Source organism: Tenrec ecaudatus, chromosome 17 (assembly GCF_050624435.1).
Source record: "Tenrec ecaudatus isolate mTenEca1 chromosome 17, mTenEca1.hap1, whole genome shotgun sequence".
NCBI lineage: Eukaryota > Metazoa > Chordata > Mammalia > Afrosoricida > Tenrecidae > Tenrec > Tenrec ecaudatus.
This window is the reverse complement of record NC_134546.1, coordinates 58,317,555-58,335,612: the sequence shown is the minus strand read 5'-3', so window position 1 is coordinate 58,335,612 and position 18,058 is coordinate 58,317,555. Positions and strand designations below refer to the sequence as shown.

The 18,058-nt window shown below is 48.1% G+C and overlaps 1 protein-coding gene across 1 annotated transcript in view; it reads left to right on the top strand.

The window, feature by feature from the left end:
- The window catches only part of THSD4 (thrombospondin type 1 domain containing 4), a 726,614-nt gene that overhangs the window by 338,854 nt on the left and 369,702 nt on the right, over positions 1-18,058 (top strand). The window contains exon 7 of the mRNA XM_075535168.1: positions 4,799-4,935. Within this exon, the coding sequence (XP_075391283.1) occupies positions 4,799-4,935 (137 nt within the window). The remainder of the gene's footprint in view (positions 1-4,798; positions 4,936-18,058) is intronic.

Here is an 18,058-nt window from a genome sequence, read left to right as displayed (position 1 = left end):
TTTTGGAAATCCAGGTACTTTCAGCACACTTCACCGCGATTCAAATGCATCGGTTCTTCTTTGGTCTTCCTTACTCAGTATCCAACTATCACACGCATATGAGGTAATTAAAAAAGCCATGGCTTGGTGAAGACCCACCTTAGTACTCAAATAACATCCTTGCCTTTCGACACTTTAAAGGCCTTGTGTTGAAGATTTGCCTAATGCAATGTACCTTTTGATCTTTTGACGGATGCTTCCATGAGCACTGATTGTGGATCCAAGCAAAATAAAATATTTGACAATTTTATTTTTTTCTCAATTTAGCTTGATGCTACCTATTGGTCTAGTTGTGAGACTTGGGGTTTTCTTTAAGTTGTAATCCATATATAAGGCTGCATTCCTTGATCTTCATTAGCAAGTACGTCAAGCCCTCCTCACTTTCAGCAAGCAAGGTCAGGTGATCTGCATTCCATGGCTTGTTAATAAGCCTTCCTCCAAACCACATGCCCTGTTCCTCTTTATATAATCCAGATTTTTAAAATTTTTTGCTTTTAAGAGCCAGAGCCTTCTCTGGAATTAAAAGAACAAAAACCAAAACATACACCACACAAACCCAACAAAAATCACATACACACATATCTATATGTGTGTGTGTACATATGTGTGTGTGCGCGTGTGTGTCTAAATATATATGGATCCATCTATTTAGCATACAGACTGAATAAGTATGGTGAGAGGATGCAACCTAGGCACATACCTTTCTCGTTTTAAAATCGTCCCCTGGTTTTGTTCTTGATCCGTGTATAGGTTCCCACGAGTACAGTGACGTCTTCTGGAATCCCTGTTCTTCTCGAGCTAGCGATCGTTCATTATCTCAGGGTAGGCTCCAAAAATCCGTGTCTGAACACGACTTCCAGATGGTTCTGGTGCACACCCTAAGTTGGAGGACCATTCATCAGAGCCTTACCAGTCCGCACCTGATTGAAGTCTAAGCAATGCTAGCGACGACAGCTTACCGTGCCGGCAGCTTTGAGCCAATAATATGAGGGATTCTTAAAATAGTAACATTGGGTTACTGTTTCTAATCCAAATGCCCAAACCTATTAAGCCTTCCAGTTAAACTAACTTTAGTAGAACTCCGTGCGTGAACTTTTAAAGCTTATATTGCACGGTGGCAATGTGGGCTGGAAGCTCAGGCACATCAGACAGTTGATAAGATGGGTGTTTTTGCACTTAAGCATTAATAATGGAATGCCCCTGAAACAATTTCCCCTTCCGAACAGGAAAAGTTAGAATTAAGCAGTCTTGCCCCTCTGCTCTTGATTTTCACTAAATAGATGGATCCATATATATTTAGACACACACACACATGCACACACACATATATGTACACACACACATAGATATGTGTGTGTGTGATTTTCGTTGGGTTTGTGTGGTGTATGTTTTGGTTTTTGTTCTTTTAATTCCAGAGAAGGCTCTGGCTCTTAAAAGCAGTCTCCTCATCTTATTTTCCACAACTTTGTCCTGGAAAATGCCGTCTGGGGGAAAGCCATTTACATAGTAATCACCGGAGTCTAGTCCAGAGTTCGGCGTCCAAGGGCAGGCAGATCCTTTGTTGTGAGCCGACAGTGTGCCACCGAGAGACAATGCCGTCGGCTGGCCTCCCAAGGCACGGCCCTGCCTCCCCTCCTTCCGATCCAAGGCTGCAAATTCCACGCCCACCACTCTGCTTTCAGCAAACACCTTCTTGTTTAATTGAACCCTGGCACACACACCCCTAACATTAAATCCACGTGTTTCTAATTCATTTACACTTCACTCATCAGCATGTGTTGGGTGAGCACCCCGGCACGTCCAAGTTTTATGAGCTGCGTTTATGAGGCTGCTTTTCTTGAACAGGGAGATCATATATTCTACCAAAAAGTGGAACTTGAGCCTGGGAAATGAGGGCTTCCATGCTAAACTTGGAGTGAACTTGTGAAGTTTGAATGGATGCGGAAACTACGCCCAGATGTTACCCATTCTCCAAGAATAGCTCGTCTATTTACAGTGCAGAACTTCTCTGATTTCCTTACCTGAAGTGAGGGAGGACCTATCTGCAATGGTAGGAAACGTGCTGGAGCCCAAGAAAACAAACTAAATTCACTGCCAAGTCAGTGCCCTATAGAACAGAGAAGAAATATCTCTATGGGGTTCAGGACTGTAACTCTTTATGGGAGCAGAAAGTCTCATCTCTCTCCCAAAACTCTGCTGGTGGTTTTGAACTATCGATCTTTTAGTTAGCAGCCCAATTTGTAACCCTTATGCCACCAGGACGCCTTGTAGGAAGCCTAAAGAAGTGAAAATCCAAAATCCCTTCCCCCTAGGCACGCTGCCTTACACTGACACTTGTATTACTTAGGAAGCCATGGAAGAGCTGTATGCCCCAGGGAGATGATCAATTAGACTCTACCATAAATTAACAAAGAGGTTTCTAAAGGGAGCCAAAAGCAGATTTTAAAAAATCCTAGACCCACGAATAGGTTTCAGGCATTCACTAAATCCTAGCTCCTATTTAAGAACAATTAGTTTTTATATCATGGCCCTGCTTGATACTCTCCCTCAAGAAGGGAGTGGAGAGAATACAGTGCTATCGCAATGGGTGGTGAAGACATTAGATGGTGCCCAACAATTGGATAAATTAGTGTCTTAGATCTTAAAGACCTGTTTCCAAACAAACAGTGAGCTGTCAGTGAAGTCCACATGGAGGAAGCACACTGAAGGATTGCATATCCTATCAAAGCTGATCATATAATCAAAGCTGAAAGAGGGAATACTATCAGAGCCCAAACTTGTGAGATTCTGGTTTGCAGAAAGCTATGGATGACAGTGGAAACCCAAAATACATTTGTGAGCTCTACATAGGTAATAAGCCTCCAGTGATTCCCTCTATCCATACTATAGGGATCAGAAGAAACAGGTTAGCAAACAGAGTGCATTGCGGAGATGACTATAGATCAAAATGATAGACCTGACTTAAATGGTTCAAACCAGGTCCGTTGGTACCCACCCTGATGCACATTGGGTCTGATCTGGTTTTCAACATTTTTAGTAGTTGTTGTTGTTGTCATTTTCATATTGGGGTTTATCTCAGATGTATTTGTCATGGTGGGGGTGAACCTCTTGAATTTTTGTTTTCTGTGTTTCAGTATATGAAACCCAGGATTGGTGAACCTTTAGAGACAGCAAGTAGAGAAAGGGTTTCTGAAGGGAGGGGAGTGTAAACGGTTGCTGAGGTCAAGAGTTCCAGAACGAAGAGAATGTTTTGAACCTGAGTGTGATAGCAACTGTACAGTATTGCATGATGTGCTTGAACTGTAGAACAATATGATGTCTTTATTAGATCACAATAAAATGGGGTTCTTTTTTGGGGGGTGATGCAATGAGTTGGACAGTCTCTGTGTTAGTCCGGGTTGATTAGAGAAACAAATCCAGTCATGTTCATATATGTATAAGAGAGAGCGTTATATCAAAGAGCAATTGTATATTGAGAAAACATCCCAGCCTGGTCTAGGTCAAGTCCATAAGTCCGCTATTAGCCCATATGTCCGATACTAATCCATAGACTCCTCTTTAGACTCATGCAACACATGCAATGGTGCTGAATGCAGGAAGATCACAGGCCAGTGTAGAAAGTCTTGTGGCAGTGGAAGCATCTCAACGCTGGCACGGGTCTCCTGCAGCTCTCTGAGTCTCTCAACAGCAGGAAAGGGAAGGCAGAGAGACTGGGTCTGGCCTCTAATGAGCTATTTATCTCCATCTCCCCTCCAAATGAGGTTGTCAAGCTGCGACCCGATTAACAGGCTAGACTCCACCCCTTCGTTCTAGTGGACAGGAGGTTATGTAACTGCCACAGTCTCTAATTTGACTTGGAAGGGAGAGCGCAAGGTCTTGCTAAATGAGATGAGACTACTTTTGACACCAAGGGTCACTTCCTTCCACTGGCCCGTTGCTTTTTTACCAGTAAAGTGATGATAATCTGGCTCTAGATCATCCTCAAGACTGCTTCCATCTTTGGGAACCATAGGTTTCCGAGATCACTTCTTATCTCTCTTGGGCAGCCAACGCTAATCAACCCGGTCTCTTGACTTCCCAGATGGAGCTGCGGTACATAGACCCGTCTGTCCCTTCTGAATGGTGTGATCCCTGAGGCCGCGTGTTATTGCCTATGAACTCTTCTCTGTGGCTTTGGAAAAGAAAGCAGTTCATTGCTGTGGCCGTCAGACAGCCACATCGGGGGAACGGAGCTATTCTGTGTTGTGTAGGGAAAAGGCGGTTCTATCCAATCCTGTCACCAGATTTTTAGACCAAGGCAAGACCCCAGAACACATTGTGCATGGCTGAGCATAGCGTCAGTCTGCCTTTGAAAACACAACAGTTTTGTTGTCTTGTGGTGGTGGCTAAATCAGTGCGTATCAGCCCACCTGTCTTCCTTGGATAAGGAAACCTATCTTGCTTGAAAGTGCCTTCACTCTTGCTGTTGGAAGAGTGATTTGGAAATCGATAACGGTGATGGTTGAACACCATAATTAGCGGGACAAGGACACTGAATTGTACAGGCTCAAAAGCAAAAGTTAACATGGCAAATACTTCCTTCCCCATAGCATGTGCGCACGGTGCAAGAAGGAGACACTGCGTTAAAAATAATCCATTAATTCTATGTAATATGACCTTGGACTCATGAAAGCAGATAGAGGAGTCTACCGATGGATTCGGTAGCTGAGAGTCAGCCTCTCTTCTAACTCGCCTTTTGCTTGTTTGCTCGTTTTTCTAGTAAAGGGCAATCGGAAGTGTGAGTTGAACTGCCAGGCCATGGGTTACCGCTTCTACGTGCGTCAAGCTGAGACGGTCATTGACGGCACTCCCTGTGACCTGAACGGCACGGCCATCTGCGTGTCTGGGCAGTGCAAGGTAAGTGTCTCTAGACCCGGGTGTCTGGAGGCAGTTCTTGAGATGTTTGGTCTGTGCCTACTGGCCGCTTTGTTTGCTGGCCCAGGAGTGGGCTGCTGCCTCCCTCCCCACCCCCACCCCCCATGGGCACCTCTGTGGTCCAAGGTGGTGATGTGAGCAGATCTGATTGTTGTTCTGGTTTTGAATTGTCATCTCCGGAAGCAGTCATGTTCCCCTCGGCATCTCAGACACCGAGTGGTTGATGTGGACACCTATGTGTCCAAAGACAGACGGCGATGTTTCCTCATTCCCTCTGGAGTTGCTGTGTACCTCTGAGCTGGAGGCTTTGAAAAGGGCGTTGCCGCCGCAGCCAGACATGAATGTGGTTGTGAGGGTGCCATCGAAGGGGATGGCCCAGTGTATCTTGCTTCCGACCAGATGGGGCAGGCTTCCAACCAAAAGCTGTGAATTGCCTTTTATAGCAGAAGTTATGCTTTCAACAGGAAGAGCCTTCAACCCCTTTGGGCGTCTGAAGTCTGTTCCAGAAGCTCCCACCCTGCAGTCTGCAAACAGGCTGGACTTCAGAGATCCTTGTGGGATGCTGAACACTGTCAGAGAAGACCACTGGGTTCAAAACAGGCCTGCCCTGTGAGACGGCACAAGTTCCACAGTCCCAGGAAACTGTAGGCCTGGATTCGGTCAGTCTATGCATGGAGCTAAGATTTTTGCAGGCAAATGACTCTTCAGGGCCAAGGCTAAGATTCTATCTTCCTTCGTACTTAGCAGATCGCAGGACCGATTCTCATCAAAGTAGAGCTGCTTGGCGATACCATCTACAAGGTCCTGTTCTACTTGGACTGTATGTGGCATAGTGCTTAGTTTTAAGGCTATTGAAGTGTGATTTATAAGCACCTCCCCTGCCTGATTTCTGCTTCTTTTTAATGAGGAGGTTTTAAATAGGATAGGCAATAACTTAGGACAGCAGGGTGCATATGCTCAGAGTTTGGGTCAAAATTAAGGATGAAAGGAGAAAGCTGTCATTAGATAGCAGACCTGTGTGATGTCTTTTGAAAGAGCATGGCCCCGGAAGAAGTAGGACACCTCAGAAAAGACGATGAGGGTCCGGTGGGAAGTTCGTGGGCACCACAGGCCTCTTCTGCCCTCCAAGGCTCCAGCCCTTGGGGGGAAACCAGCGGGCTGCCCGTCCCCTGCCTCTGAGCCTCAGTGTTCTCAGTAGTACCGTTGCCATGCAGAAGGGTCTAGAACTGCCTGTCACTGTTTCAGCCAAAGCAGAGACCAGGGTGGTTTGGTAAACACTTAAGTTTATTGTGCAAACTTGAGACGGAAGCAAACAGTGGGGCTTGCTTCCTCCAAACGGTTTCAAACATGCAATGAAAAGCAAGCAAGGCAAATACCCCAAACTGTGTGGTAAAAAGCAGCACTTTCCATGATGACAAGAAGCAGTCCCTCAACCAATGTAGCACAAAGCAGGCTTTGCAGGGATCAGAGGAAGCAATGATCTATACCTACATTTCTCTGGGAATTAAAAGACCCCCATCCCGTGCTCCACTGCTTATCATAAGGGAGGATGCTTCCTGCCTGGCTCCCTACCTTAATAGCTTTGCTTACCACCTCCCTGAGTTAGAAGATTCAGCTTCAAGGGGATTTTGACTGCCAAGGATATGGCTGTCACACTTTGGATTTCCAACAACTGAATCTTAAAATGATGCTATATTTCTAGTGTTTTGATTAACAGTGGGATAACTCTATCATGCCCCAGGGAATTCAGGTAGAACTTGGTGGTCTCCAAGTACACATGGTCTCTGCTTCTGAATGCCACAGAGCCAGAACTGGAGGACCGACCGTACCACCACCTGGCATTTTCTTTCTGATCCCAAGTGAATGCTGCTGGGAGAAGGAGGGTAGTGTAATGGTTTCTCAAGGTTTCTGTGAAATCAGACCGCTTAGGTTCAATCCCCACTGCATCCATTTACTGACCACATGACTGGTTACTAACCACGTGACATGCTTCCTCTGCATCTGGACATCATCACTCAGACTGAGGCAGATGGTACCCACGTGTTGTGCTGTAGTGAAGAAGCAATACAAGGACTGGGTCTGACCTTCACCGGAGCATCCCGGCATTGACTATTAGTAATAAAAACATGGTCTCTTGTATGCAAATACCTGTTCTGGTTTGGTTTCTAGGTTAGATCTGTGGAATTCTGGTTATCTTGTGAAGCGCCGCCCTCGAGCATTGATTTGGAACACTTGGGGTGGGGGAGATCTTGTGCATTGCGCTCTGACTCAGGAGATCTGGGGTGGGGCTGAGGAGGCCTGGTGGCACAGCACTGAATTGCTCGGCTGCTAACTAGAAGATCCGTGGTTCAACACACCAAAGGGCTCCTTGAGAGGAAATGGGTGTGGCAGCTCATTTCCATCCAAGATTGGCAGCCTTGGGAACCCCACCAGGGCAGCTCCCCTCTGTCCTGCAGGGTTGCTACAGGCCTGGATCGGCTCTGAATTCGGGTCTGCATGTCTAACAAGATCCCAGGCGATGCTGCTGTTGACACCCGTGCAGTGGCAAGGTGTCTTGGGATGCTCCAGGGACCCTACAGTTCACAAATGGATCCCAGGGGAAAATCCGAGAGGTGCCACAATTTGAAAGATGAGAGATGCTCCCTGCTGGGGTCGTTGCCCTGGTGGAGGAGGGCAGGTTTGCGTGATGCTGCACACAGGTGTCACTTAGCTGCTGGTCTGATAAAGAACCAGACGCCGAAAAGGACATGAAGTGGATCCTTAACCCATGGACGAAAATCAGCCAGCATGCATGCCAGTCTGCAGATGATGCCTGTCAAAGGCTGGGGGACACATACTCCCCGGTTCGTGAGGATTGTGATGTGAGAGGGCCCCTTTGCCTTCCCTCCTCGGTATTTATATACTGCGCGTTCCTCTTTGTGGACGCTCTGGAGGCTCTGTAGGACTTCACTTTAAATCATCAGAAGTCCGTTTGCTTCTCAGGCCGAGGTTCGGTTTCCTTTGTGACTTTCAAAGGATCAATGATCACGCGCTGTGTATTCGGATCAGAAGCCCGGCTGTTCACTGTGGTGTCCCTGTTTCCGATGCTTGTGGCTGAGACAACTGTCGAATTTGCTGATACTTCTTTGATGCTTCCTCCATCCCCACCCTCACCCCCCACTATCATGACCCCAATTCTACCTTACAAATCCAGCTAGACCAGAGCATGTACACAGGAACAGATAAGAGCTGGAAACACAGGGAATCCAGGACAGATAAACCCCGCAGGACCAATAATGAGAGTAGCCATACCAGGAGGGGGAGGGGGAGGTGGGGAGAGAAAGGATGAAAGGATCACAGTGATCTACATAGACCCCTTCCTGGGGGATGGACAACAGGAAAAGGGGTGACATCGCTCAGTGTAAGACGTAACAATAGAAAAGTGGGAGACAATGGTCAGTGTAAGACGTAAAAAAATAATAATTTAAAAATTATCAAGGGTTTGGGAGGGAAGGAGGGTGACGAAGGGAGGGGGAAAATGAGCTGCTTGCTACCAAGGGCTCAAGTAGAAAGAAATGTTTAGAAAATTATTTGGGCAACAAATATACAAATGTGCTTGACATGATGGATGTATGGGTTGTGATAAGTGCTGTATGAGCCCCCAATAAAATAATTTAAAAATAATTTTTAAAAACTCTACAAAATATAAAACTGGGCCTCTCCAGCTGAGTTTTTCAATAGACTAGACCTGGCTTGTATATGCTGGGAGGACCCTATACCCTTTAACGTTCTCTCCCCTCTTCTGCCTTTAGTCTCTCTGACATCCACATGGACAAATGCCTCTTTCTAAAACACAGACTGACTTCCCAAAATGCAAATCAGGGCTTGCCTCTTTTTTGTGGAAAATCCATCTGTGGCTCCCTGTGGCCTGTCGGAAAGTCCAGGCTCATAATCCTTTGACTCCTGGGTGGCATCCCCAGGCACCGTCCTTACAGACTGTGCTGGAACAGGCTGCTCTGGGACCCAGCGGGCCAGCCTACAGGCCTCTAGGAACACACCTGGTGCTCTGTCCACCTGGGGGGCTGTCCCTCTGCCTGTGCAGTTGGCGGGCTTAGTCAAGCGTCACTGCTGCTGAGGGCGCCCCCCACGGGCCCCTCTGGGCACTGTCTGTGCTTCTGTCCTCACTTCACTCTAAGGACGCATTTCTTTCCCTCACGACCCCCCCTCACCCCACCCCCAGCCACCCGGCGGATACTGGGAGCCGTTCCAAGCCTGTGCTCCCAGCAGAAGGCCCACTATTTGAGTAGGTGCTTAAAGTCAATGTGTGAATGAATTAAGGAGCTTGTTGATTCCATCTGCTGGATTTGGGCAAATAAAATCAGCCTTGAAGCCAGCGTGGGACTGTGTCATGCTGGGCTCAGGATGTCCCTTCAGTTCAGATCCAACAAGGAGATGCAGGCCTGGGGCAAATCCCCAGAACCGGAGGCCTTGGAGGCCCAAGAGAATTCTTGGTACCGCCCCAGGCCCCTTTCGCCCTGGTCTTGGCCCTTCTCTGGGTCATTGTGAATGTTGGAGCCCCTTCAGAACTGAAGATGATGGAACCTAAGACAGGGTGGGGGTGGATGTTCCCATGGTGCTTTGTGTTGAGGCTCCTCCCCCTCCCCCCATTTACGTCCCCCGGTCAGTGGCCACCTCCGCACAGGGTGTCTTGCTGGCCACACACCCTCCACCCACACTCACTGTGGGCTTTGACAGTGCCTATTCCAGCTGGGACCCCACTTGGCTTCAAGGGGGACACCACAGCTAACAGTTTCGTATGTATCCAATAAATGTATGGTCAGTGTTTCCAAATGTTCCAAGATGAGCTCTGATCCAACACATTGCCCTGACTCGGGACGGATGACATAATGGAGGAGGAGAGGGAGGCACCATGTATGGGGACGGATGGGAATGTGGTGGTGTGTGTGCATGGATTTTTCAGGCCTCTCACTAAGGAACCTCGGGAGTGTGATGGGGTCCATGTTCCCCTGATCACAGCAAGATCCACCGTTGGGAGCCACCACCTGTGTGCAAGAGAAAGAGGGGGCAGGCTCAGAAACCCAACGGGGCCCTTCGACTCTGCCCTGCAGAACTGCTGTCAGTCAGAAGTCGCTCGATGGCAGTGAGCTTGGTTTGGGTTTGGAATTTCTGTCGGGAGCCCTCGCTACTAATTAAGAGGTCAGAGGTTCAAACCCAGCAGCTGATCTTGGGAGGAAGATGCGGCAAGTCCACTCTGCCCCATGGGGTCCAGTGAGTCTGAGTAGACTGATGCTACAGCACACAGGAACCATTGCTGACATTGACTCCCATCACCGTCAGCATCACCGTCTCAGCAACTCACAGGAACAGCCCTTCCCTGTCGCCAAGGGTGGCGTTGACTCGATGGAAGCGGGGTGGGGGGAGGATTGTGTTCTCCTGAACCAAACAACCTAGACCCTGTTCATTTATCTGCCCATTTCGCTCCAGTTGCTTCTGTTGGTGCTGTCCAAATGGGCTGCCCTTGAGTGGATTCCAATGGTCAATCTCTGCTCCAACGGCATGGCCTCGCCTGGACAGCCCGCCTTGACCTGGCCGTCAGCAGCCAAGGGCATAACCCACGATGTCACCAGGGCTCCTCGCTGCTCTTGCGTTGGACTTTACGGAGACGAAGATCATTTACTGAAGGAACCCAGAGACTCACGGAAGCTCACTCATTGCCCTCAAGTTCGCTGGGCTGCTAACTTCAAGGTCAGATGGGCAAAACCACCCCACTGCTCCGTGGGACAAAGAGGAGGCTTTGCTCCCATAGAGTCACAGTCTCAGAACCCCACAGAGCAGCTCGTCCCTGCCCAAGGGGGTCATGATGAGTCACACACGTTCACTTGCCAGACATTTATTTGCCCGATTCGACCTTGAAAAGGGGTAAAAGGTTTTTTAATATGCTTGAATTTCAAGCCCAAGGGACACTCTCCCTCTGAAATGTGTCACCTCTTCCTCTGGGAGTCCCACACCAGCGCGTTGTAGACGTAATTTCTGCTTGTGACACTGAAATGCCTATCACTTGACCTTACAGGTGTTTTGCTATGTGTGTGAACTGAAGACTGAGAGACTGAATAGCATGCACATGTGTGTTCTTCAGGGCTAAGCACATGAAAAAAATTCAAGAGAAGTTCTCCCCGCCAAAAAAAACCGCCAATGGACGAACGAGTTAGAAACTGGTTGTGAAGGCACCTCTCCTGAAAACATGAAGAATAGGGTTAGCTGCATATTAACACGAGCCCTCTCTGCAGCTCCCAGGCCTCTTGAACTCATCAGCAGAAACTTCGTGTTTTAATTCTTTTCAATGACCTATTGTGTCTCTTATTTCCGTCACTCGTTTTGCTGCCTAACAAAAAAGCCTACTGGGTTGGTTAATGAATGCATGCTGCTATAATTATGAATTCACTACCTAAGTAGTGTTAGTAATTGTTCATTCTGCGAATGATCCTGGTTCCTCGCTGCCATCCCCTGGGCAAGGCACTGGAGAGCAAACCAGGGAAAAGATCAGTGTAATCCATGCCGAGCTTCAAATTCAGGGGCGAACGACATGATGAAAAGAATATGAAGTTGATAAAAAACAACCCACACCCTTTGGGGCAGGCATTTGAATGGAATGGGATAAACCCTAAGAAACCTTTGGTGCCCAGTTGATTCCAACTCACGTCGGCTTTGTAGGACAGAGTGGAACTGCTCGATTGGCGCTTCAAGGCTGTCGTCTTTCTCCCAAAGAGTGAGAGGCTGATGGGCTCACACGGCCTGCTGTTTGCTTAGCGGTCCGACAGCGACTGACGGCACCACCAGGGCATCTTCGGAATACATGCCCCCAATCATCCAAACCTACCGCCATGGAGTCCACGCCGGCCCCTAGTGCTAGATGCAACGGAACATTCTCTCCTGGCTGTTTCGGTATCAATGGTACCTTCATACGTCTGGAACATCAAGAAGCATGAGCCCTTGAGTCCCGCAGGCCCCCGATTCACCAACCCTTGTTAGGCTGTAAAGCAGAGAGTGTCTGTATCTGTGTTGCTGGGTGGTTGACTACTAAAGCAAAGGCTGGCAGTTCGAGTCCACCCAGAGGTGCCTTATGAGAAAGGCTTGGTTGGCCAGCTGCTTCCCAAAGGTTCGAGCTCTGAAAGCCCCAGGGAGCAGTTCTAGTCTCTGTGCGTCGCCGTTGACTGGGTGGCAGTTGGTTTGGTTTTCTGCTTTTAAAGGAGGTGGTGTATGACACTGTAAGCAACTTCATAGATATAGCTCCCCCCTGACTTTCAACACACATGACACCATGTTATACCCACTGCTCTGTACCTTGCGTCTTGGAGAATTATCCATATTAGTTTCTAGAGTAAAAGACTATTAATACCCTTTAGAGCTGTAGTTTGTTGAACTGCCAACCCGGGGTCAGTTGGGTTCTGTACTTGACCATGATCAGCGCTGCTGGGATGAAGGTCCTCATCTGTGGGTCATTTCACAGTCCTCAGAAGTGAGTAATGTGTACGTACGGATTTGTGATTTGAACAGACAGCGCCAAGCTGCTCTTCAGAGTGCTGGGAGCCAACCGCTCTCCCCCTCAGTGACTTAGGAGGGCGTATCAATCTATTTAGGGGTTTTTGCCAATCTGATAACCGAGAAGGAAAAACAAAGCAAAAACAAAATCTCCAGTATCTCTTGTAGTCTTCACTCGCATTTATCTTCAGGGCAAGGGGTGGAGAACTCTGGGGACGGGGATGGCGAGAGAAGGGCCTGGGCACATGGAGGGGCATCAGGCAGGATGTTGCCCTGGATTGTGGGCCCCATGCCTCCAGCCCCGCCCTCCTCCCAGCCCTGCAACATGTCCTCCTGTATGATCTGTCATTTTCTATTATTTGTACACTCTTCTATGGCTTTGATGATCTTTACCATAATTTATAGCAGCTCTTTTTACAACCAAGAGATTACGTCTTTATGATAGAGATCTCAAAGTTATTTTATTTTAAACTCCCCGCCCCCGGACCCCTCTGTACTTCAGACAGCGCTTGGACTTAGTCCTTTCACCCTGGATATTTGTTTATTTTTTGTCACACAGCTGTTGTAAAGATTTTAAATGGTGACTTCAGCAAGACTCTCTTTTATCATTCTGGAATTTGTATCTTAGGAGACTATAAAACATTCTCCCCTTTCAGGATCTTGCTTGTAAACATTCCCATTTTACACGCATCTACTTGGCATTTACAGGTACATGCACGTGGTGTGAGGTGTGCCTTCACAGTGTACCGTCACCCATCCGACCAGGCCGTCTCTCCTGCTTCTTTTGGCACTCCCTCTTATGTATCCATGCATTTATTTATTTCTAGACTTTCCATTCCGACCCATTCGTCTGCAGGTCTACTCACGCACGAATGCCAGACCATACATTTTGAAAGATAAATAAAACAGCCTGGCATTTAAAGTTAGGAAAGAGAAGGCAGTACTTCCCTTCAGACTAAGGCACTCAGAAGCTTCGAATGGAAACCTTTCTGTGTTTATTACTTGGAAAGTTGTCATGTTTGAGGGTCTTAGCAGGACTCCATATTTTAGAATGTTTCTCCTTGATTTGAAAATGAGCCCTCCGTGAATGGTCGGAACAACTTGGCAGACGTTATCTTCGAGAGGGTACCCTGGGGGTGGGCGTCCGGCTGCTAACCACAAGATCAGTAGTTCAAGTGACCAGCTGGGGCAAAGGAGACAGATGAGGTTGGCTGGCACTGAAAAGAAGGACAGTCTTCAAAGCCCTGCCCTGGGTTGTTCTGAGTCGGACTGGACTCGGTGGATTGGACTGGGTGGACTGGAATCGGTGGACTGGACTCGGTGGACTGGGCTCATGGACTGGCCTCAGTGGCAATGGGTTTGTTTTAGATTTGGAATCATGACAAGCGTCCTCGATGAAACCAGCAGGAGACCAGATCGAGGTCTCATGCAGGACTGGGAGGCAAAGGAGGAGGAAAAGGAGGAATCGGAAGAGTTATGAAAAAACATAGAAACCTAACGCGCTGGCAGGCAGTACTTTGAAAACCAGCCAGAGTTGATTTGACAGGAACGTACTCAAAGTCCCTGCCCCTGTGGGCAGCCGCCCCGTGAGGCCCTCCTTCTCCACTTCATTCCTTCAGGAAAGAGGCAGGATTTTTACTGGCATCAAATCGCATTTTATTGGCATCAAATCCATATCAACTTTCAGAAGGTTTTTCAACCCATCTTCTCCTGGCTTGACATTTGCTATTTTTTCCACTTAAAATTTCTTTTTTTTTTTCAAGTTCTCGGCAAAGCATCAGTAATTATTAGTAATGGTAGCATTCTGGGGCTGATCCCCTAAGCAAACCCTGAGTGGGTGCCAGGAGAAAAAAGCTTTGCCCTACCTGCCAAACCAACCCAAACTCACGGTATGCAGTCAATGCCCAGAGGACAGAGTAGAGCTACCCCTGTGGGTTTCTGAGCCTGTCACTCCTTACGGGAGTAGAAAGCCCCATCTTTCTCCCTCTGAGCTACTGGTGGTTTCTAACTGGCTGCTTGGCCACGCATTCATAGCCACTGCGCCACCAGGCCCATCCACATAGGATTGTCATGTAAAAGGCCCGAAGACCATCATGGATATTCAGAGAGCTTAGAGTCCAACATGTGATTTCCGGATCTCTGCCTTATTTTCTCAGAGCTGATTCTGCAGAACCTCGATATGTGTTCACCTGCCCTGGGGGAGCGGTGATGAGGTTTTCAGGAATATCAGAATTTCTGTGCATGTCTGTAACTGTGGGGATTCCAGTCCTGTTCCAAAAGCCCAGTATAAACCCTTCACCCATAAGCAGGAGGTTCAAGTACGTTATCCGCGTGTGTGTGTGTGTGTGTGTGTGTGTGTGTGTAGATATAAATATTTGCATCGATGGGTGTCAATGTAAAGAGAACATAGCACTTCGTGTTTCGATGGTACCTGATGTATCTTGCTAGTAGTTTTATGGGGGAAACAACTTGTGTGTCTGCTAGAATTTTTCGGATAGATTTTTTTACTTCCTTCGGAGTGAGACAAAGGACCGTCCAGTGTTTTATAAGTGGAAGTCTGTGTCCTACTGCAATGCTTCAGCTCTTATAAAATATGTGAACATGAGACTTTAATGCTTCTCGGTGGTAAGGTTTCCCTGGTGCCTTCGCTGGAAAGCGAGGGGATGTTTTCTAGAACTGGTTGATAGTGCCATCTAGTGCTCAGTTGTGAGATGAACGGGTCTTTCTTAAAGGAGCCTGGGTGGTGGAGTCGGAGACAAGTCTGGCTGTGGGCGGCCCCAAGAGGGGCAGTTCAAACCTCCAAGCTGCTCCGCAGGGGAAAGATGAGGCTTTCTGTCCCGGTAAAGAATCACAGCCGTGGAAACCCGCAGGGTCAGTTCCCATGTGGCCTCCAGGGTCACTGTGAGTCAGAACTGGCTTGATGGCAGTCGGTTGGTGTTCAGGGAGGGTTTCTTAACAAGCAAAGGATCCCTGGTGGCAGAGGCAGCTAAGTGTTGGCCTGCTCATCACAAGGTCAGAGATTCGAACTCATCAGCCGCTCTGCGGGAGAAAACGAGGCTCGCCGGGTCCAGAAGGATTGGCAGCAGTGGGAGCCCTGCTGTACGTCAAAGTCAACTCCTTGGCAGTGGGCTTAGTATTGGTTTGTTTTGTTTTTTTCTGAAAAGCAAAAGAGCCCCTGAGTCGCACACGTGGTTAAATGATTGGCTACTCACCAGGAGGTTTGTGGTTCAAATCTACCCAGAAGTGCCCTGGAAGAAAGGCCTGGCACTCTGTCTGAAAGACCAGCCATGGAAGTTGGCAGGAGTTGGGGGTGGACTGCACAGCAGCTGATGACAGCATGGAAAGCAGGAATGGCAATGGTGCTGACCTTGCAGCGTGGTGAGGCGTCGATGAAAAGGTGCGTTTCAGAGGCTCAGGGAAGCACCTGCCACCACCCAATAAACCACGAATAACCCTTCGCCACTGCCGCTATCAAAGGGAGGAGACAGGACACACAAGCTCCCTGCTGCCCTTAGGCACACCCCTCTGGGACTGCTCCTTGCCTTTGCACGTGCTGGTGCCTCTGCCTAGAGATCCTTCTCCTCCTGTTTCCTCCCCCGGGCCTCCTCTCAGGGAAGCAGAACTGGGTCCAGGGACAGCACTCCTCCTTATTCTGGGTCCCCACATGCCCTGTGCCTGAGATCTTCTTGTCATTACATGCTTGCTATTGTTAACATGCTACTGTGCTGACTTCAACTCACAGCAACCCCACATGGCAAAGCAGAGTTGCCCACAGGGTAGCCATCTTTTTCTTTTCTTTAATACAACTCACATCTATTTTATTCTCTAAAATATACAAGAATATAGATGTACAGAAATAATCGATACAAGAATCTTGATGTACTGAAGGAATACAAGTAAATATAATATTCAAGCAGTCACTATTCCCGTGTTCATGCTCATTAATTCTTTTTTAAAAAACCATAAAATTATCAATTAGATCAAAATTCTGTTCTGTTTTCACGTTTCTTATCAGAAAACCAGCTGTCATGTGCAGTGTCGTGCATTTCCCGTTTCACAATACAGAAAGGATCCAATGACACTGGCTGTCAGTTCATGGCCAGTGCTACTCAGTCAATTCCGTTGACTCTGTAGATTCCCCAGGAGAACCAACCAAAACCCCTCTTACGATGGCTGCAGAAAATGCGCCGGCTGCAGGAAATGCACGCTGGCGGCGCTCGTGCAGATCTGACTCTGTTTGCAAGATAACAGTAAAAACATAGCCCTACATTTAGCTGGTAGCAAGGATCACAAAACTAGAGCCTCGTTAACACCGGAGAAGATAACAGCTAAACCCCATCATGCAGCCTTGGAAACACGTCTGCATGTGGCTGCCCGAGCCGGGCTCCTAGTGGTAGACGAAAATGGTCTACCCCAGCAGTGGCCCGTGCTCCCACTAAGGATGCGGTTGCGCCTGGCTCCAGGTGGGCCACCATGATGCCCGTCTCATCAAGGAACCCTTTATCGCCCCTAACATTCGATCCCATTAACCGATATGCCCACACCTGCAGGACAGTCGGCTTGGAAGCCTGGCCCCCGGTGAGGAATGAGCCTCGCTCCCATCGCATTGTCGGCAATATTGACAGGGAAGTGAATGAGCTCACTGACTCGGATTCTGACTCGTCTGCAGGGAAGCAAGTCGCCAGGCCCTTCTCCCGAGGGCTTAGAGAGACTTCCAGTCACTAGCTGTTTGGGTAGCAACCAACTGCCTAACCCGCTGTGCCACCAAGGCTCCTTGACCATGGCATGGTTTGAGGATGCCTGCGGTAAAGGGTCACTATGAGGTCAGAACTGACCGCTGGGTTTATTTTGGGTTGTTTAATGCATGCTCACGCGAGCACCGCTCCCAGTGTTGCTTCTGAGGCCATGCTTCAGTCCAAACTTTAGAGAGAGGAGGGATATCACTGGCGTTTTGAAGAGGAAGCACAGACACCGTCTTTGAAAATATATGTTCAGATTAGGGGCAAAAATAACAACCAAGATCTTAAATACGATGTTGTTACTTCCATGTCCCCCTGCTGGACATTTTGGGAACAGCATCAGCCCACACCACTTTTTAAAATTTCATTTTTAAATCATTTTATTGGGGACTCGTACAACTTTTATCACAATCCATCCAGCCAGCCATTGTGTCAAGCACATTTGTCCATTTGTTGCCACCATCATTCTCAAAACATTTTCTTTCTGCTTGAGTTCTTGACATCAGCTCTTCATTTTCCCCTCCCGCCCTGCTCTCTCCTCCCTCAGGAACCCTTGATAATTTATAAATTTTTATTTCGTCATGTCTTACACTGTCCGATGTCTCCCTTCACTCACTTTTCTGTTGTCTGTTCCCCAGGGAGGATGCCACATGTAGATCCCTGTAACCAGTTCCCCCTTTCTACTCCACCTTCCTTCCATCCTCCCTGTATCGCCATTCTCACCACTGGTCCTGAAGGGATCATCTGTCCTGGATTCGCTGTATTTCCAGTTCCTATCTGTACCAGTGTACATCCTGTGATCTAGCTGGATTTGTAAGATAGAATTG